This window comes from Populus trichocarpa, chromosome 3 (assembly GCF_000002775.5).
Source record: "Populus trichocarpa isolate Nisqually-1 chromosome 3, P.trichocarpa_v4.1, whole genome shotgun sequence".
Classification (NCBI taxonomy): Eukaryota; Viridiplantae; Streptophyta; class Magnoliopsida; order Malpighiales; family Salicaceae; genus Populus; species Populus trichocarpa.
In genome coordinates this window covers 8,103,751-8,120,023 of record NC_037287.2, presented here as the reverse complement: position 1 = coordinate 8,120,023, position 16,273 = coordinate 8,103,751, and the positions used below count along the sequence as shown (strand labels likewise).

General features: G+C 33.6%; 2 protein-coding genes across 2 annotated transcripts; one reads left to right on the top strand and one right to left on the bottom strand.

The window, feature by feature from the left end:
• The first annotated feature begins 301 nt into the window (after window positions 1-301).
• Window positions 302-2,299, top strand: LOC18096846 (uncharacterized). Its single transcript, XM_006385412.3, has 2 exons — window positions 302-556; window positions 1,489-2,299. Exons 1-2 carry the CDS (start codon window positions 352-354, stop codon window positions 2,106-2,108), a joined length of 825 nt encoding a protein of 274 aa, XP_006385474.2. The 5' UTR covers window positions 302-351; the 3' UTR covers window positions 2,109-2,299.
• A 9,767-nt stretch (window positions 2,300-12,066) lies between these two features.
• LOC127905078 (uncharacterized) lies at window positions 12,067-13,233 on the bottom strand. The gene is made up of 2 exons (XM_052451361.1): window positions 12,584-13,233; window positions 12,067-12,467 (listed from the first exon to the last, which is right to left on the bottom strand). The coding sequence occupies exons 1-2, from the start codon at window positions 13,174-13,176 to the stop codon at window positions 12,401-12,403; spliced, it is 660 nt and encodes a 219-aa protein (XP_052307321.1). The 5' UTR covers window positions 13,177-13,233; the 3' UTR covers window positions 12,067-12,400.
• Window positions 13,234-16,273: the final 3,040 nt, after the last annotated feature.

Below are 16,273 nucleotides of genomic sequence, written 5' to 3'. Positions count from 1 at the left end.
TTCCAAGGAAATGTATATTTTACCCAATCTTTTTCCCTAAACGGTACCGAATAATTGTATTGTTGGAGGTGATACACAAATCATTTAAAATACAAAAAGTGGAGTAGGGTGATTTTTATTAGGAAAGAAAGCATTTTTTAGGGAAAAAATAAATTGCGTATAGTCAACGTTGGTCAAACGATCAATTGATTATTTTTTATTCCATACTGACTAATCGATTAGTCCTGATAAACTATAGGGACTAAAGTATAGTTCAGTCGTATCTAGAAGGGCTAAAATATACAGTTTTGTGGTATCCAAATATCCAAATCTTGTTTTGGCAGGATACGGAACCTGGAGGGGGAGGGAGCGATGGTCAGCGATGGCAAAGAAGAGAGAAGAAGAAGAAGAATCGTGGAAAGAGGGTCGGACCGGATGGCTCTAATCACCGGCCAAATTCAAAGTCTCGATTCGTCTTCATCACAAGCATCTTCAACAACATCAAATTATAGTCACCTTGCACATGATAATCCATCATCCCCATCAACCACGGTCTCTCAACATGCTCAAATTGACGGTACCTTTTCCTCCTGTTTCCTAATATATATGTCACCAGAAATTTTTTAAGTCGTTTTTTGTGTTGATTTGGGACAGGAATGACAGTATTTCAAAAATTAGGCAACATAAATTATCATCTGCTGTGCAGTATTGAGATAAATGAGAATTTGGTTCTCAAAATTTTTCATTGAAAATGGGCACACGTTTTTTCTTTTTTCTTTTTTTTAAATCTGGATCATGACCCCCAACCCCTCCTTCTGATTTTCCCATGTTGCGATGCTTTTGAGATAGGATTCCTAGGATCCATGTAGAAAATAGAGAAGCCAAATTTCAATACTCCATTGACCATTCTGGAAATCAGCTGTTCTTGTAGCAATATCAGATTCTCCATAGGCATATTAATTACAATAGTTTATGAATTTCGTTATTTGAATTGATGAAATCCGGTGAAGGAAGATGCCCTTTATTCTAATTCATAATTTGTTACAAGTTAATTGAATAAGTAGCTATGCCTGTAGGCTATGGAGGAAATATGCGGCCAAATAACATGGATGCTTATCCCTGATTCCAGACCTTAAATTGATAATCACTAATAGTTTTCTTTGTTTTTTTGTATGAGTATGCTGAATTTCTTTTCTCAGCTGCTGTAATAGGTTTACCGTCGCAGTTTCACCCTTCCTCTGCCCATATTATTACTTCAGAATTATGCCTGGATTGTTTCTGTTAAAAGAATTGAACATGTGAAATTAAGACAAGTCCCTGTATGCTGAACAAGGAGCTGCTTCTGTCAACTTCATAATTTGGTAGCTCAGAGTGGTCTGGTTTGCATCACGAAACATTGTTTTACTATTCTATCAATTTCTTATCCATTGTGCTGGTGTCATGCATAATTTGTTCTGAAGGTCACAACTACTTGTTTCATGTTTCCCTTTGCTCTTATGGCTGTTACAGCTGGTTCTGGAGGAGCAGATTACGAGCCTGGTTCTAAATTTCCGAAACGAAAGGCCAGCAATGAAGCTTTCGAAGGGATCGGCTTTGACATTAGAAACCAAGTAGAACAACATTTACAGGAACGAGTGACACCTACAGAAGCTTACAGCAAGATGACTGAAATACAAATGTCAATAGCGACACCATCAATTCAAAAGGCATCAGATAAGCCCAATTTTTTCTCTTCGAAGAGAATAAACTCCTGCATTATAGCCTCCCAGAGATCTCGTGTTATTTGTTCTCTCATAATAGCTTCTCTCGTGCTTATATCATACATTGATTATCCACTGCTTGGAATTAACATAGTGAGTTCAGAGAGCATTATAGCCTCTAGGCCTCTTTACATAGTCCTGCTAACTGATGTAACAATTGTGCTTGTCCGACTGTTTCGTGAAAGGGGAAATCATGGCAGTGAGGAATCTGAGAGAGAACGAATGGTATCTAAGGAAGATGGAGATAACTGGGTGGGAGCAGTTAAGCTCTTGGAGAGAGGTTTGACTGTGTATCAGGCAGTCCGCGGCATCTTCATTGACTGCAGTGTTTATTTAGTTGTTGTTATCTGTGCGCTCTCTCTATTGTAGTTTTGATAGCAAGATGAATATTAGTAAGCTCTTGGCTGCATGGAGTATGGATCCAATTCAGCAGAGCAATAATGCTTGTTGTAAAATCCCTGAACTCATTTGTTCATGTCAAATTCCATAAACACCATTACTTACACTGTAATTATTTCCTTCCCTTCCTCCCTATATGTAGTAAACCATTTTGAATCAAAGCGTCCCTTTTGCAACATTAGAGATAAGTCACCAAAATCAAATTGTCATGCTTCATTAATTGTCAACTCCCCCAATCCTCGCTGAATATGCATATACATCAACCTTGGTAATGGGAAATCTGGTGATTAATCAGATAACGAAATCTCCAAGATCTTCTCTATCTAATAAATGGAGATCGCGCTTTGAAATAATCCACCTTTCAATCACCTCAAGTATATGCTTCAACAGGAATTACTCGAGGGTGGATTGACTCAGAAACTGAAGGTAAAACACTACTTTTTTCCCTCGGTAACGTGACAATAGGAAATGCTTCTATATTTTGCTGCTCAAGAGAAGCAGAGATTATTGGAACATTATGGTACTTAAAGTTACAAATAACATTTCAATATATTATGTGTACAAGTTGATGGCATTAATCTGTGCATATAACCTTAACTGATAAAGTTCTACAGTACAGTGGCAGATAAAGGGAAAGCTGGCTGGCGAGCTGGCTTAGCAGGTATATTTGGGCCATGGTCAGATCAAGCATTAAATATGAGCAATGCGAACTGAGTGACATTGATGAATCCGATTAATTGACACTAGCAGCATCATTGGTATAGAGGGCTGCCGAGACCCTTTATCTCTTCATGAAGAGTAATGCAAAGCAGTGGTAGGCGAGCTTTTATTGGTTAGTTTAGAGGGAAGGCGTATGCCTTCCATATTGGTTGGTAAAGATCAGCTTGTTGGCCCAGGGCACTTCAAGTTCAAATCATTCATTCAATGAATTTACGGGCCGCTGCAAACAATTAAATTAAAGATTGAGGTTGCCTATGCTTGATCATGGCTGTCTGTGCTTCCAATGACAACCGCAGGTTTTCATGTTTTATTTTGCTTTTTAAGTAAACGCCAAGGAGCTGATATTGGACTATAATTTAATTATGCTGAATCATGGCATGAAAATTGCATGCCCTTTGTTTTCCATTCTATCCTAATCCAAAGCAGAAAATAAAGGGGCTAGCTTCTTTCTTTCTGGGCCATGCTAAAGGGTTGCCTGGGGAGGCTCGAAAGATGCATCAGCTTTACTGTGTCTGACTTTATTGCTTTAATATCCCTCCTTTAGTCTTGGGTTCATATTGATTTCGGAAAAAGGATAAATTAGAGGGATTGGTGGGCTCTGGGCAATAGTACCACCACCCTTTTGTGCAGGAAAGAGATCTCTAGTTTTGGGTTTTTTTTTTTTACAACTACTATCATGATCTACTCTTTTCAGTCCAGCTACACTTGCCCCTTGCAAGGAATCCCATGCAAGTAGCTCAAAAAGGTGAGGTGAGAAATTTTTAAAAATGGCATGGCGCCCCTGGCACCTCCTCTTAATGGGTTGATATGTGGAATGCGAGCCCCCTGAGAAATGGCCTAATAATTTGAAGTTTGAACAGTTGAAATCTTCATAAAGTTTTAAATGAGACAGCTGGGACCTTGTTCAACAGGAGAAACGATGCACAGTGTCTCATCTAACAAGAGCCCCACAGTCAAAAGAACCTTATGGAGATGAGTGTAATATATTTGACCCCATAAAAGAAAAGGACTCCGGAAAGAAACAAACCATGAGGTGGTTTTTGGCACCATCTTTGCTAGAAAAATATATGGTGTAGCAAAGAACCCAGTTTTGACCGAATAAGTAGTAGAACACACTGCTAGCGGAAAGAAGTGAATTCGAAATGTCAAGCCTCTTTTTGAGCATAAAATGAACCTCAAATTCATTTATAAATTAAGATTTTTAAAAAAGAAGAAGGATTTTAACAGTTGAAATCGAATGAAAATGGTAGGGACGCAGAGAACTTTCCTGTAGCACATGAGCTTATCTAGATAAGTGATCAGCTGGTAGTGAGCCCACTCGTCTATATGCAGTCTGGACCACTATATCAACATGATTCCTTCTTTAATTATTCGAGTTGTGATATGAAGAGAAAGCTATTGAATGTTATAAAGTGCATCCCATTGTCAAATTAAGCCCTAGATTTAGTAATATTTGAAGCTTGCATTTCATGAAGGAGCAAAAAGATGATCAGAACATGCATGTTGCCTTTACTATTTGAGGTTGAGATTTCTTTTAATCATGCACCGTCAATCATTATTGCTTTAGATATATTATCGTCATGGTGTTATGATGACATTAAATACAAATTAAAAGAAGAAGAAACATTCTTAGATTTAAATTACAGGAAACTCGATTAATAACATAAGAAGAGAGATAAATTCTTAGTTTCTTAGCGGAACTGCTGGAAGTAAAGATATATGTGCTCTATGATCAACATAACAAATTTGATTTTCATGAAGAATAACTAAGAACCTCAACTGCGTAAGTAAGTAACCAGCAGACAATGTTCTTACTAAAATTCCTGAATTCATCAAGCTATACCAATCCACCTTTCTCAAAGATCCTTGAAGGGACGGGAAACCTAGCCGAGAAAGACCGGGAGCTGTCATCAGGGTTGGACATGATCAAGCCGTGATCAAAATTCTGAGAGTACGTGTAGGGATCATAAGTAATATTAGCCTGAGCCGACGATGAACAGTAAAAAATCTTTCTTTTTTCCTTCACTATCTTCTTCCACAATAATCTCCACCTTGGTGACTTTGATTCATGACTGACCAGTGTTTTAAATGACCCAATCCGATCATACCCCCTTTTTGCGTAGCTATTCATGTTTCGACTGCCTGAGTTGCACCATGCCATGGTCACATATATAAAACCAAGAAATATTCGTGTTGCCAGATCTCCAGAGAAGCTGCAAACTAGTATTTGCTTCTGTATAGCAGAGAGTCTTGCTTTTGAAGTGCAAGATCAACTGTTCATATTGAAGTCGAAAGGTACTCAATATGCTGTCCCAGAGTCAAATTATGCAAGCTATATATATACACACACAAAACATACAGGTTGCGGGAAAAGTAATGTAGCCGAAGACCCAAAAAGATTATAACTGACAATTTTTTTTAAAAAAAAGTTTTGGTCCCAGAGGTAATATAATTTTTCAGGTAATCTATTAGTTATTATAAAAATAATTCAGAAATCAAGTCTTTTTTTTATAGTAAATTAATATTATTACCATTAAAAGCAAAACTCAATCAATTAGCTTTACGAGCCTTTTTGGATTTTTATTTAAAAAAAACACACTAAAATAATTTAATTGGTCTTAAAAGCAAAATTTCTTTACCTAGACTCTAGGGTTCTGTTTTTTTACTTCCATCCTGGATATCTGAAATTCAAGTGTCGCTAATCTCGGTATACATTCCTAGTTATTTTAATTTGGATGTTATTAGCCTTTGCTAATCTAAATACACATCCCCGGTCATCCTAGTTTAGATGTCATTAGTCTTTGCTAATCTCAATACACATCCACAATCATCACATTCTTGGTCATCCTAGTTCGGATGCAATTAGCCTTTGCTAATTTTAATATGCATTCCCGATCATATTAATTCGGATGTCATTAATTAGCCGAAGCTAATCTTATGATATACTCTCGGCCATCCTAATTCGGATATTATTAACCCAAACTAATCTTAACACTCTAATGTATTCATAATAGTTCACTTATTGCTAGCTATTTTAAAGTTGCATCACATTTAAGAATTAGAATCATGATTTCATCAATTTAAATAAAAGGGAAGTCACCTACTTGCTCTTCATGTGGTGCAGTCTCCTCTAATAAAAGATCCAATCCTCGTCGCTCCTTCTAGTTCATAAAAAAACCTTTGAGTTATGTTTCATTCGATTCTTTTATCATAATAAATTTGTATTCATGTTTATAGACATGGTACATTCCTATCCTAGCCATTCGATATTCAAATGTCATTAGCATTTGCTAAACTCTGTATACATTCCCGACTATCCTAATTCGGATGTTATTAGTCTTTGCTAATCTAAATACACATCCCTGATTAATATGCATTCTCGATCATACTAATTAATTTGGATGTCATTAGTCGAAGCTAATCTTACGATATACTCTCGGTCATTCTAATTAAGATATCATTAGCCGAAGCTAATCTTAACACTTCAATGTATTTATAATAGTTCACTTATTGCTAGCTATTTTAAAGTTGCATCACATTTAAGAAATAGAATCATGATTTCATCAATTTAAATAAGAGGGAAGTCACTCACCTGCTCTTTCATGTAATGCGTTGTCTTCTAATGAAAGATTCAATTCTCGTCACTCCTCCTAGTTCATAAAAAAGCCTTTGAGTTATGTTTTATTCGAATTTTCTATCATAGTAAATTTGTATTCATGTTTATAGACATGGTACATCACATACATGTGAATTTGTTTCATCACAGTGCATAACAATGTATTTTTAAGGTTAGTGTACCAACGTACTAACATTCAACCATACCTTTATTCATAGTATTAGATTTAATTTCTTAAAAGGTATGTCATGCAACGTATATGGTTCATATTCATATATACCAATGGTTTTCACATTCATACCTTTTCTTAATGGTTTCACATCATAACATTAGTACTTATTCAAGAATTAATTTTTTACTGTCTTGCAACCTTTGTGTTTGCAATGAAATGGTTCCTCTTCATACTTTTGCTTTTCTCATTGCACAATTATGAGTAGCTGCTTCTTTTAATTCATTTTATCCCATTTATTACATAATTATATTTGACTGCCTTGCAAACTTTATGTTTGAGGATGTCATGATGTAATTAAATAATCTGATAATCTTTGTGGATTGCACAACATTCTTAATTTTTTCTAACGTTGTAGGACGGAGCTATCCAAGGATCTGAACGTGCTAGAGATATCTAGCATCTTATATCAGCCATTATTGATGGCGATCACTTGGAGATCAAAGGCTTTTATATCTCTGAGAACAGGTTCTCACACATGGTTATTGACCATGATGTTAAGTTCTGGTTCGTGGCCAAACAGTTGAAGACAAAAAAGAATTCATTCTAGAAAACATTCGGTTCGTAAATAGCTTAGAATGAATGTAATTCACTTATAATTGCATTTTTAATTACTTTGGATCGGGGGATGAGCTGCGCATCACTCTTTGGAGCGATGTTGCACGGAGGTTTGATAAGTCTGCACTCAACGGACTGGCCATACCAGTTATCGTTTTTTGCAGGTTTCCGTGCAGCTAAGTTTATAGGTTAGTTATTTATTTTTCTTATATTGCTTCCTTCGTTACGATTTTTTCAATTTCCTTTATTTTTAGTTGGTGAAGCAGTACCAGTTCATCACTTATTGTTATATTTTTAAAAATGGTTCCCCTTGCTTTTGTTCGAGAAAGCCAAATCTTATCGGTACAACTTTTTCACTTTGGTTTTTCAATCCTGATATACCTGAGCTCCTAGCTTACAAGAATTAGTATGTTAACACTTGCATTTCTCCATGATTTGACCCATTGGTTTTTCTTTCTTTTTTTCCTTTTTGTTTTTTCTTTAATTCCATCTCGAATACAAATTTGTAACAAACATTTCTTTGACAGTACTTCAGCTTTGGCCAGTTACCTGTAGAGGTCTAGCTCCTACCATCTTCCTCTCGAGCCTTCATGACAATTGAAGAATAAAGAAATGAGAATCGAAACATAATTAGAGAGATTCTCTGCATGAGTCCTTATGAACACAAGGTTTTTTTGAAGTTTTCCTCTTCGTTTCTTTTTAGACTTTTGCTTTCCCATTAAAAAACATTTTTTATCTTCAAGTTACAATAACAACATCATTTTCCTATTGCATTGTGCTCTTATAATTCATGCAGCATGACAGATTCACTTTCAATTCTGGGCCTCAGTTATCGACTATGATTTATACAAAGGATGGTGGTATGAAGCCTGCCCAGAATGTACTAATTAGACCTAAGTCACTGATTAAGAAAAAAAATACAAACATATGCCCAGATGACCACAGCTTTATCCAACCACCTCTACCATGGTGATAACATTTTGATGTCCTTCTATAAAGCATTCAAACCCAAAAAAACATGCATGTTAACTTTATGATTATTCGGTTTTGTTGGCTTACTTCCTTGCTTTGATTATATGTGTGCGGAAGTTCAGAGTGCCTTGCATTGTTACTGACGAAGAAGATGTCATTGATTTCATGTTGGTTGGTAAAACAACCGTGAATTTCTTTGGGTCATCTACATATAGACATAGCTATGTCTACGATAAGAAATTCAATGACCTAACACTACTGGATCAGCTGCGCTTCGGTGCTTTTAGGTCTGGGACAAACCGTTGTGAAATTATTATTACAAACATCTTTGAGGGCGTTAATGTTAGTTTAATATGCACATGATATTATTGTATTCAAGTAAATATATATTTATTATTAATAAAAATTTAATTTATTTTTAATATTTATATAATATTAGATTAATAAATCTAGAGTAAAGATAAAGTTTATGGGATAAAAATACTTTGCAGAGAAAATTATAAAGTTGTTATAATTATAGGATATCTATTGCATCAAAACATTGTTACTAAAATGTTCTTGGTCGATGCTCTCTTAATTACTGGACATTCATTAGAACTGTAGAGACTGATACATATTTTGTTTTTTTTTTTTTATAAAATGAAACAATTGTTCTCATAAGTTGAGGTATAAAGGATACCTAGAACTAATATGTAGGTGCTTGTCATAAGACATATAGACTGAACTGACTCGCATGAGAATTCTATATAGAGAGATCACCCATGTCTATGGAAACGCTCACGTAATGGTTATGTAAGTGATCCTTAGACTTGAGATCACTAAGTCATCTTATATAAAGAACGTCATTCTTTGATTTTGATTCTGTTACATGTTATCTTATTTGAGGTAATGAAAGGGCAGACATTAGGTGTAGTATGAACTATATGAAAGTACTTGAGTGATCAAGAGATGACTCATCACCTAGGTGAATTAAGAAAAATATTTCATCTGTTTTCAAATAGTATTAACTGAGAAATCCTTTTTCCTTGATTAAGGTGTAATGAGATTTAAAAAGAGTTTTAAATCTTATCCAAACAATCAATAATTATTAAATAGAGAACAAACATGATTTAACATAACAGACATATTTCATGTTTTAATGTTCAATTGAAATATTATTGATGAAAGAATATTAATTACACTAAGAAATCGGTCACTGAAAGGTAATTAAGTCAAACCACTAATGACTTTTTAAATATTTTAGGGATCATGACACGTTGCTAGACGACGCACATGATCTTCAAATATAAATTAATCAATTGTTGAATTAATAATAAATTAAACTGCTTAATTTATTTAATTCTATTTAATTAGAATTATAATTTATATTTGGGCTAACATATTAGGAACCTAATCGGTAATACACATTAAGAACTATTAATCAGAAATTAAACTAGGATTATTTAATTAAGTATGACTTGAATAAAATATATTTTAGAAATTAAGGACTAGAATATAATTAATACAGAGATTATATTTCTAGACCTAGAAAAATCAAGTAAGGACTTGATTGATTAAATTTCTAAAATTATTTTTAAATAATATATGAATATTATTTAAGAGGAAAATATATATTTTGTTATTTATAGGGTTTTTTTGGATTTTCTATAAATATAAAGCTAAGCCTATTATTTTGTATGTGAAAAAGAGGAGTGGTTGTTTGTTGGACAGAAAAACTACGTAAACACAAAATTAAAGCTAGCACTCTAGGCATAGCAATCCCTCTCTCCTAAATAGAAATTTAGAAAACAATTTACGGGTGGTTCGTATGGATTACCTTTGGAGGCTGGAAAATGGGACGGCTTGTGGTTTGCGACAATTCTGCCTTTAAGAAATTATTCAAAGTAGTCGGAGAAAATCATATTTTCAGGTAATAAATTTTTAAACAACTCTATATCTATCTAACAGGATACTAAAGACTCTCGAATAATTTTGTTTTATAATTTCCGTTGCATGTATAATATTCAGTAAACCAAAAGTTAGCTCCAATGAAACTACCCTGCAACCTAGCTGTTCCAGCTCCTTAACAGAACATCAAACCAATCCTCTTACACCAGGAAGCATCACGCAAACAGATACACTTGCACCTGTTGGTTCACTACTAAAAAATGTAGTAATTAGCAACGGACTACTCTGTTGCAAATAATACTAAAATCCGTTGCTAACACAATTTAGCAACGGAATCAGCAACGACAAATCTCGGATGCAGATCTGTCATTGCTGATTTTTTAGCAACGAAAATTCTGTTGCTTACAATTAGCAACGGATAATCCGATACTAACAACCAGCAATGGATTTTTCATTGCAATTTTAGCAACGGATTTTAGCAACGGAAATTCCGTTGTTAATTTTGGGAATCAGCAACGGATAATCCGTTGCTGAGTATATTATTTTTATTAAATTACTTTTTATTTATTTATTAAAATGACTTTTAATTTGTTTAATTAATTATTTATGGATATTTTAAAAGTTGTAGAATATATATAACCAACATAAATTAATATTAAAAATAATTGTATAACTAATAAAAAATGAGATAAAAATAATATTCATATTATATAAATTTAGTCAAACTTGCATTAATACAATTAAGTCGAAATACAATTTAAAAAAAACAACAAAAGATACAATCATGGTGCTGGTTGCGAAGATGAACCATGATATTGTGGATCGACACAAGATTGATCAGGATATAGTGATCGAGGTGTAGGTCGATAAAGTGGTTGAGATGTGGGACCCATAGGTGTCGTTATCTGGGGAGCCATAGGTGAAGGCATACCTTGGCTAATATTTGATGTCCCACCATGGTATCCAAGATTGTTCACAAGATATTCTTGCATGGAATCCATCTGCCGTTTCATTTCAAGAATAAAATCATCTTTTTTCTTTATCTCCTCTTCTTTATCCTTTATCTCATGTTGCAATGCTCGATACGATGAACTGGGATATGATGACTCCACCGAGTAGGAATGTGATGAAGAACTTGTACTAACTATAGATTTTGGCATACGAGGTGCACCATATACCCTACCCTTTGTAACTCCTCCTGAAGCCACACACCAAGCTGCTCCATCAAATGAAGGATGATTTTCTCGATTAGTTCCATACTTTGAAATCATCTCCATTTTATAATTTTCCTACAAATAAAATACATGCAACAATAAATTCATTTGAATGTTAAATAATACTTAAGTTATATTAAGAAATAATCAAATAAAAATACATACAACCACTTTTTTAGACTAGTTGTCGACGAAGCTACCAGACTGCTTAGTACTCTGATGCAAAGCTGAAAAGACATCATCCCATGGAGGTTCTTTTCCACCAGCTTCCTCTTGCTTTCAAGATTAATAAATATTATAAAAGATAAATATATAAAATTTAATTCATTATCTTAAGCATAATAAAAAAAATCATTACCATGTTAGCTCGATAATCAGCAAATGACACTGTTCCTCCAGAATGAGTGCTTATTTTACCATCTGTTTTGGTTAATCGATTCCTCCTAGCAAATTCAGACCTCCTTTGAAATTCAGGGGTGGACCAAACATCTTTGATCATTTAATTACAGTCATCATTGTTTATCCAAGCAGGACCTTTATCAAGGCAATCTATAATATTTGTAGTGTTTTCTTTTGACATGGCTTTCTTGCGAGCTCGTGTCAATTGTTGATTCAAAGCTATCCTAGTCTTATCTTCCCAAATATTACGAACAATCAACTCATCTTCCTCAGGAAAGGAATATTTTTTCTACCAAATAATATATAAACCAAGTAAAAAGAGTGCATAAAATTTCAAATTATATAAATAATTAATCATATTGTGTTATCTTGTTCCGAATTTGCAAGATGATGTAATAACTAAAGAAATTAAATGAAATTAAAGAGTAAACAAGAAATAAGAACAAATTAGAACACAAATCAGTACATGCTATTCAGTTAATAATTTATGGTTACAAATAACAAGACAATTACTAGCACACTTCTATAGCTATTCAGTTCATAATTTTCATAATGCTATATTAAAGTGATCAAAATTGAAAAGAATATGGCAATTAGTGTTGGTTCTTACCTTAAACTCTTTAAAGAGTTCATCCCTGCACATTGAATCTACTTTTTCCCAAGAGTGTCATGCTCCTTTAAAATTGGACCTCAAAATATCTCCGATTGCACGTCCACACGATGCGTTATTGAACCTGAAAATATATAATAACAAACTTACAGTAAACAAATAATTACACAATAATAAGTAATTTTTTTCATACCTGAAAATATAACCTTAATAAGTTAGTTTTTAAAAGTTTAAACTTACTCTGTTGTTCCATACAAACAAAGCTTTTTTTTTCTTGTAATTGGATCTATTGGTGTGTCAAACCCCTTCCTTTTAACATTTTGATCATAATTGTATGGAGAAGATGTTGAACCGTGGTTTGATGACACACCATCTGGATCCTCATCACATACACCTCTCTCATTACTACCGTCTCCCTCATCTTCATCTCTAATGTTCACATCATCATCATCACCATCATCACTATCAACTCTCCCATAACTCCTATATGAATTATGTCCTCCATAAACAAGTTGGTTATCTCGAGGGAAACCTCCTTGAGTTTGAAGCAAATCTTGGAAGCGAAAGCCCTCACAATATTGATATGCTTCAACCCTCCCATAATCATGTTGAGGATGATGTGTACTCCCCAAAGTAGGTATATAATACTCATTTGCGTTTTGATACACAGGTTGATGAAATGTGGATCCTTTGTTATTATGCCTTGATGTAGTTTGAAATGATTTGGATGAAGTGGAGCTGTCACTCCTTGAAGTGGACCTATCACTCCTAGAATCTAACATGGATCCTCGTCGAGGCATGCTAAAAACCAGAAAAAACATATACATTATCATATGAATATATACAGCATAACAATAAATTAGCTCATAGTTAAACTATCAGGAACAAAAAATTCACAGATATTTTTCCAAGACTGCCATAACTAGAATGAAAACAAACTGTTAAATCTCATTTGTTTTCCAATTCATTACAAACAATATCCAGTTTATGATGTTCAAAATCAGTATGGATTGTCCACTTAATAGTCATAACTTCAAAAAATATTATACTTCAAATAAAATAATTACTGTAACAACAACAAATATATAAATAACACCAAGACCATTTCATTAAGCATTCCTTGCAATAATAAAAATCAGTCATGAAGTTTATATTGTCAAAAGCCAATTAACATAAACAATAATAAAAATAAAAATCTAAATAATTAATTAAGCAGAAATCAAAATTATAAGTATGCTTACCTTAATGTTTGTTCCTATAAATCAAAACATTGAGTAGGAAGAACCCTTTTATTCATGCTCCAGCATCTATCAGCAAGAAGACAAATCACAAAATAAACTATAACATCAAAATCACAATTTAAAGATTGATACTTGAAAGGTTAGAAATGGTTTCAAAGGTCAATGAAAATGATATATGTAATGTCATCCATAACACACACTTCAATAAAATAATAAAGAAAAAACATTGAAAGCCTAAACATTGTCAAATAATATGAAATCATCCATACATATAAAAAAAATAATTCATTACATATACTACGAAATATAATTAACCTGTGCTACTCATTATTATCATCACTCCTAACCATGTCATCATCATCACACAAAACCATGTTTTCGTCGTCGTCGTCATCACCACCATAAGAATCATCACCATCACCATCACCATCACCACCACCACCACCACCATCATCATCATCTTCTTGTTCTTCTTCTTCTTCATTGTTTCCCCAATTTATGTCAAGTTGAAGCAATTCATGTTGACTGATTTCTTCATAATAAGATGATTCAACAAGTATATTTTGATCATCAAGTGTTTGGGTAGGAAGGACACGACATGGTTGATAAATCTCATCTGATTGATCAACATCAAATGATCTCACATTGTTGGCATCTTCAATAAATTCACTCATGTCAACATTATAACGACTTCTAGTAGTTGTCTTAATAATCGTCCACCATTCAGATGATTTATTACCAGGCGGATATGTATAGTAGACTTGTTGACATTGTTGTGCTAACATAAAATCTTCATTTTCGTGTAGTCGAGATGTATGTTCGATTTCAACCAAACCATTCGAACGATGCACTCTAATCCCTCGTTTTGTATCATACCAATTACATTTAAACATAAATAACTTGCACTTAATCCCCAAGTATTTGAGCCAAACAACTTCTTTAAGCATTCCATAATAATCACGTTCATTATCATCATAGCAATTTCCCTTCACACAAACTCTACTATTCATTGTCTTTTTAAAACGCCCATAACTTTGAGTATGAAATTTAAAACCATTCACATAATACCCATTATAACATTTCACTGAAGTTGAAGGTCCCATAGCAAGTCCAAAGAGTTGATTTCCAATTCCGTTAAATTGGTATTCCACCTAGCATAATAGTTAACTTCATAAGAAATAGTGATTTAAAAGAGATTAGTAATATTTTTAAAGTAACTAATTGACATAAAATATAAATACTTATGAATACTTACATTATTTTTTAACCAATTTAGAAAGATCTCTTCGCATAATTTTTCAATTTCAACATCACTCGCATGTGGTTGTTGTGACTTTAGCTCTTGACGACATTGCCTAAAATTTTTAAATGTTTAAGTTAATAATAAATTATTATAAATTAAGTACAAAATAACATTTCATACTTACTCTAAATAAGGCTTAAGTTCTTGACAAGAATATCACATAGTATGCGCAATTTGCATTTCAGCATGTGACAACTGTCTTCTATAAAATCTTTTGGATAATTTTTTCCCTGGATAGGAAAAAATAGAGAGACATCCATCTACAATGTTAAGGCCACCATCATCATTCCGTGGAACTCGATTCCAAATTGTTTGCACGTCATCACCAAAATAATGAGATGCAAAATTGGTGATTTCATCAATCAAGTATGCTTCACATATGGAACCCTCAACTTTAGCTTTATTGGTCACTTTCTTCTTCAAATAAAACATATACCTATATCATTTCTTAATATTAGTTTATTTTTTAAAATAAAAAGGGAATAAAATTAACATAGTATGAAAACATACCGTTCAAATGGATACATCCATCGATATTGAACTGGTCCACCAACTTTTGCCTCGTAAGGTAGATGTATCGTCAAGTGTTTCATGGAGTCAAAGAAGGATGGAGGAAAAATCCTTTCAAGTTTGCAAATTATTTCAATTATATTCATCTGCATTAACTCTATGTGCTGGGCATTTAAATTTGTTGTACAAATATCTCGAAAAAATACAGACAGTTCAGTTAATGCCTCTCACAGTGGCCTAGGTAAGTAAAGTCGGAAAGTAATTGGAAGAAGTCTTTGAATGAAGACATGACAATCATGACTCTTCATCCCCGAAACCTTACATTGTGCCTCTTTCACACATCGTGAAATGCTTGAAGCATAACCATCAGGAAATGATAATTCCTTCATCCATGACAAAACTTCTTGTTGTTGTTTCTTGTGTAGACAATAAGTGCCTTTAGGTTTGTAAACTCGACCACTCATATCTTGTTGCAAATGCAAATTTGGCTTCTTACAATACAATTGAATATACAACCTAGCCTTTAAATTGTCCTTGCTTCTATTAGGACAATCCATTACTGTATAAAAAATATTGTCAAAGACATTTTTCTCAATATGCATGACATCAAGATTATGACGAATCAAATTTGTATGCCAATATGGAAGCTCCTAGAAAATGCTCTTCTTCACCCAATTGTGTTTAACACCAAAGCCAGGAATTTTATCATTACATGATGAACTTCCATTATGTCCCTCAGTATACTTGGACACTTCGTTTAACATTTCCAAACCAGATGGACGAGGTAAAGGAGGGAGCCTTTCAATTACTTCTTTCAAAAACTTATCAGATTGACATCTATATGGGTGGTTCATGGGTAGGAATCGTCGATGACAA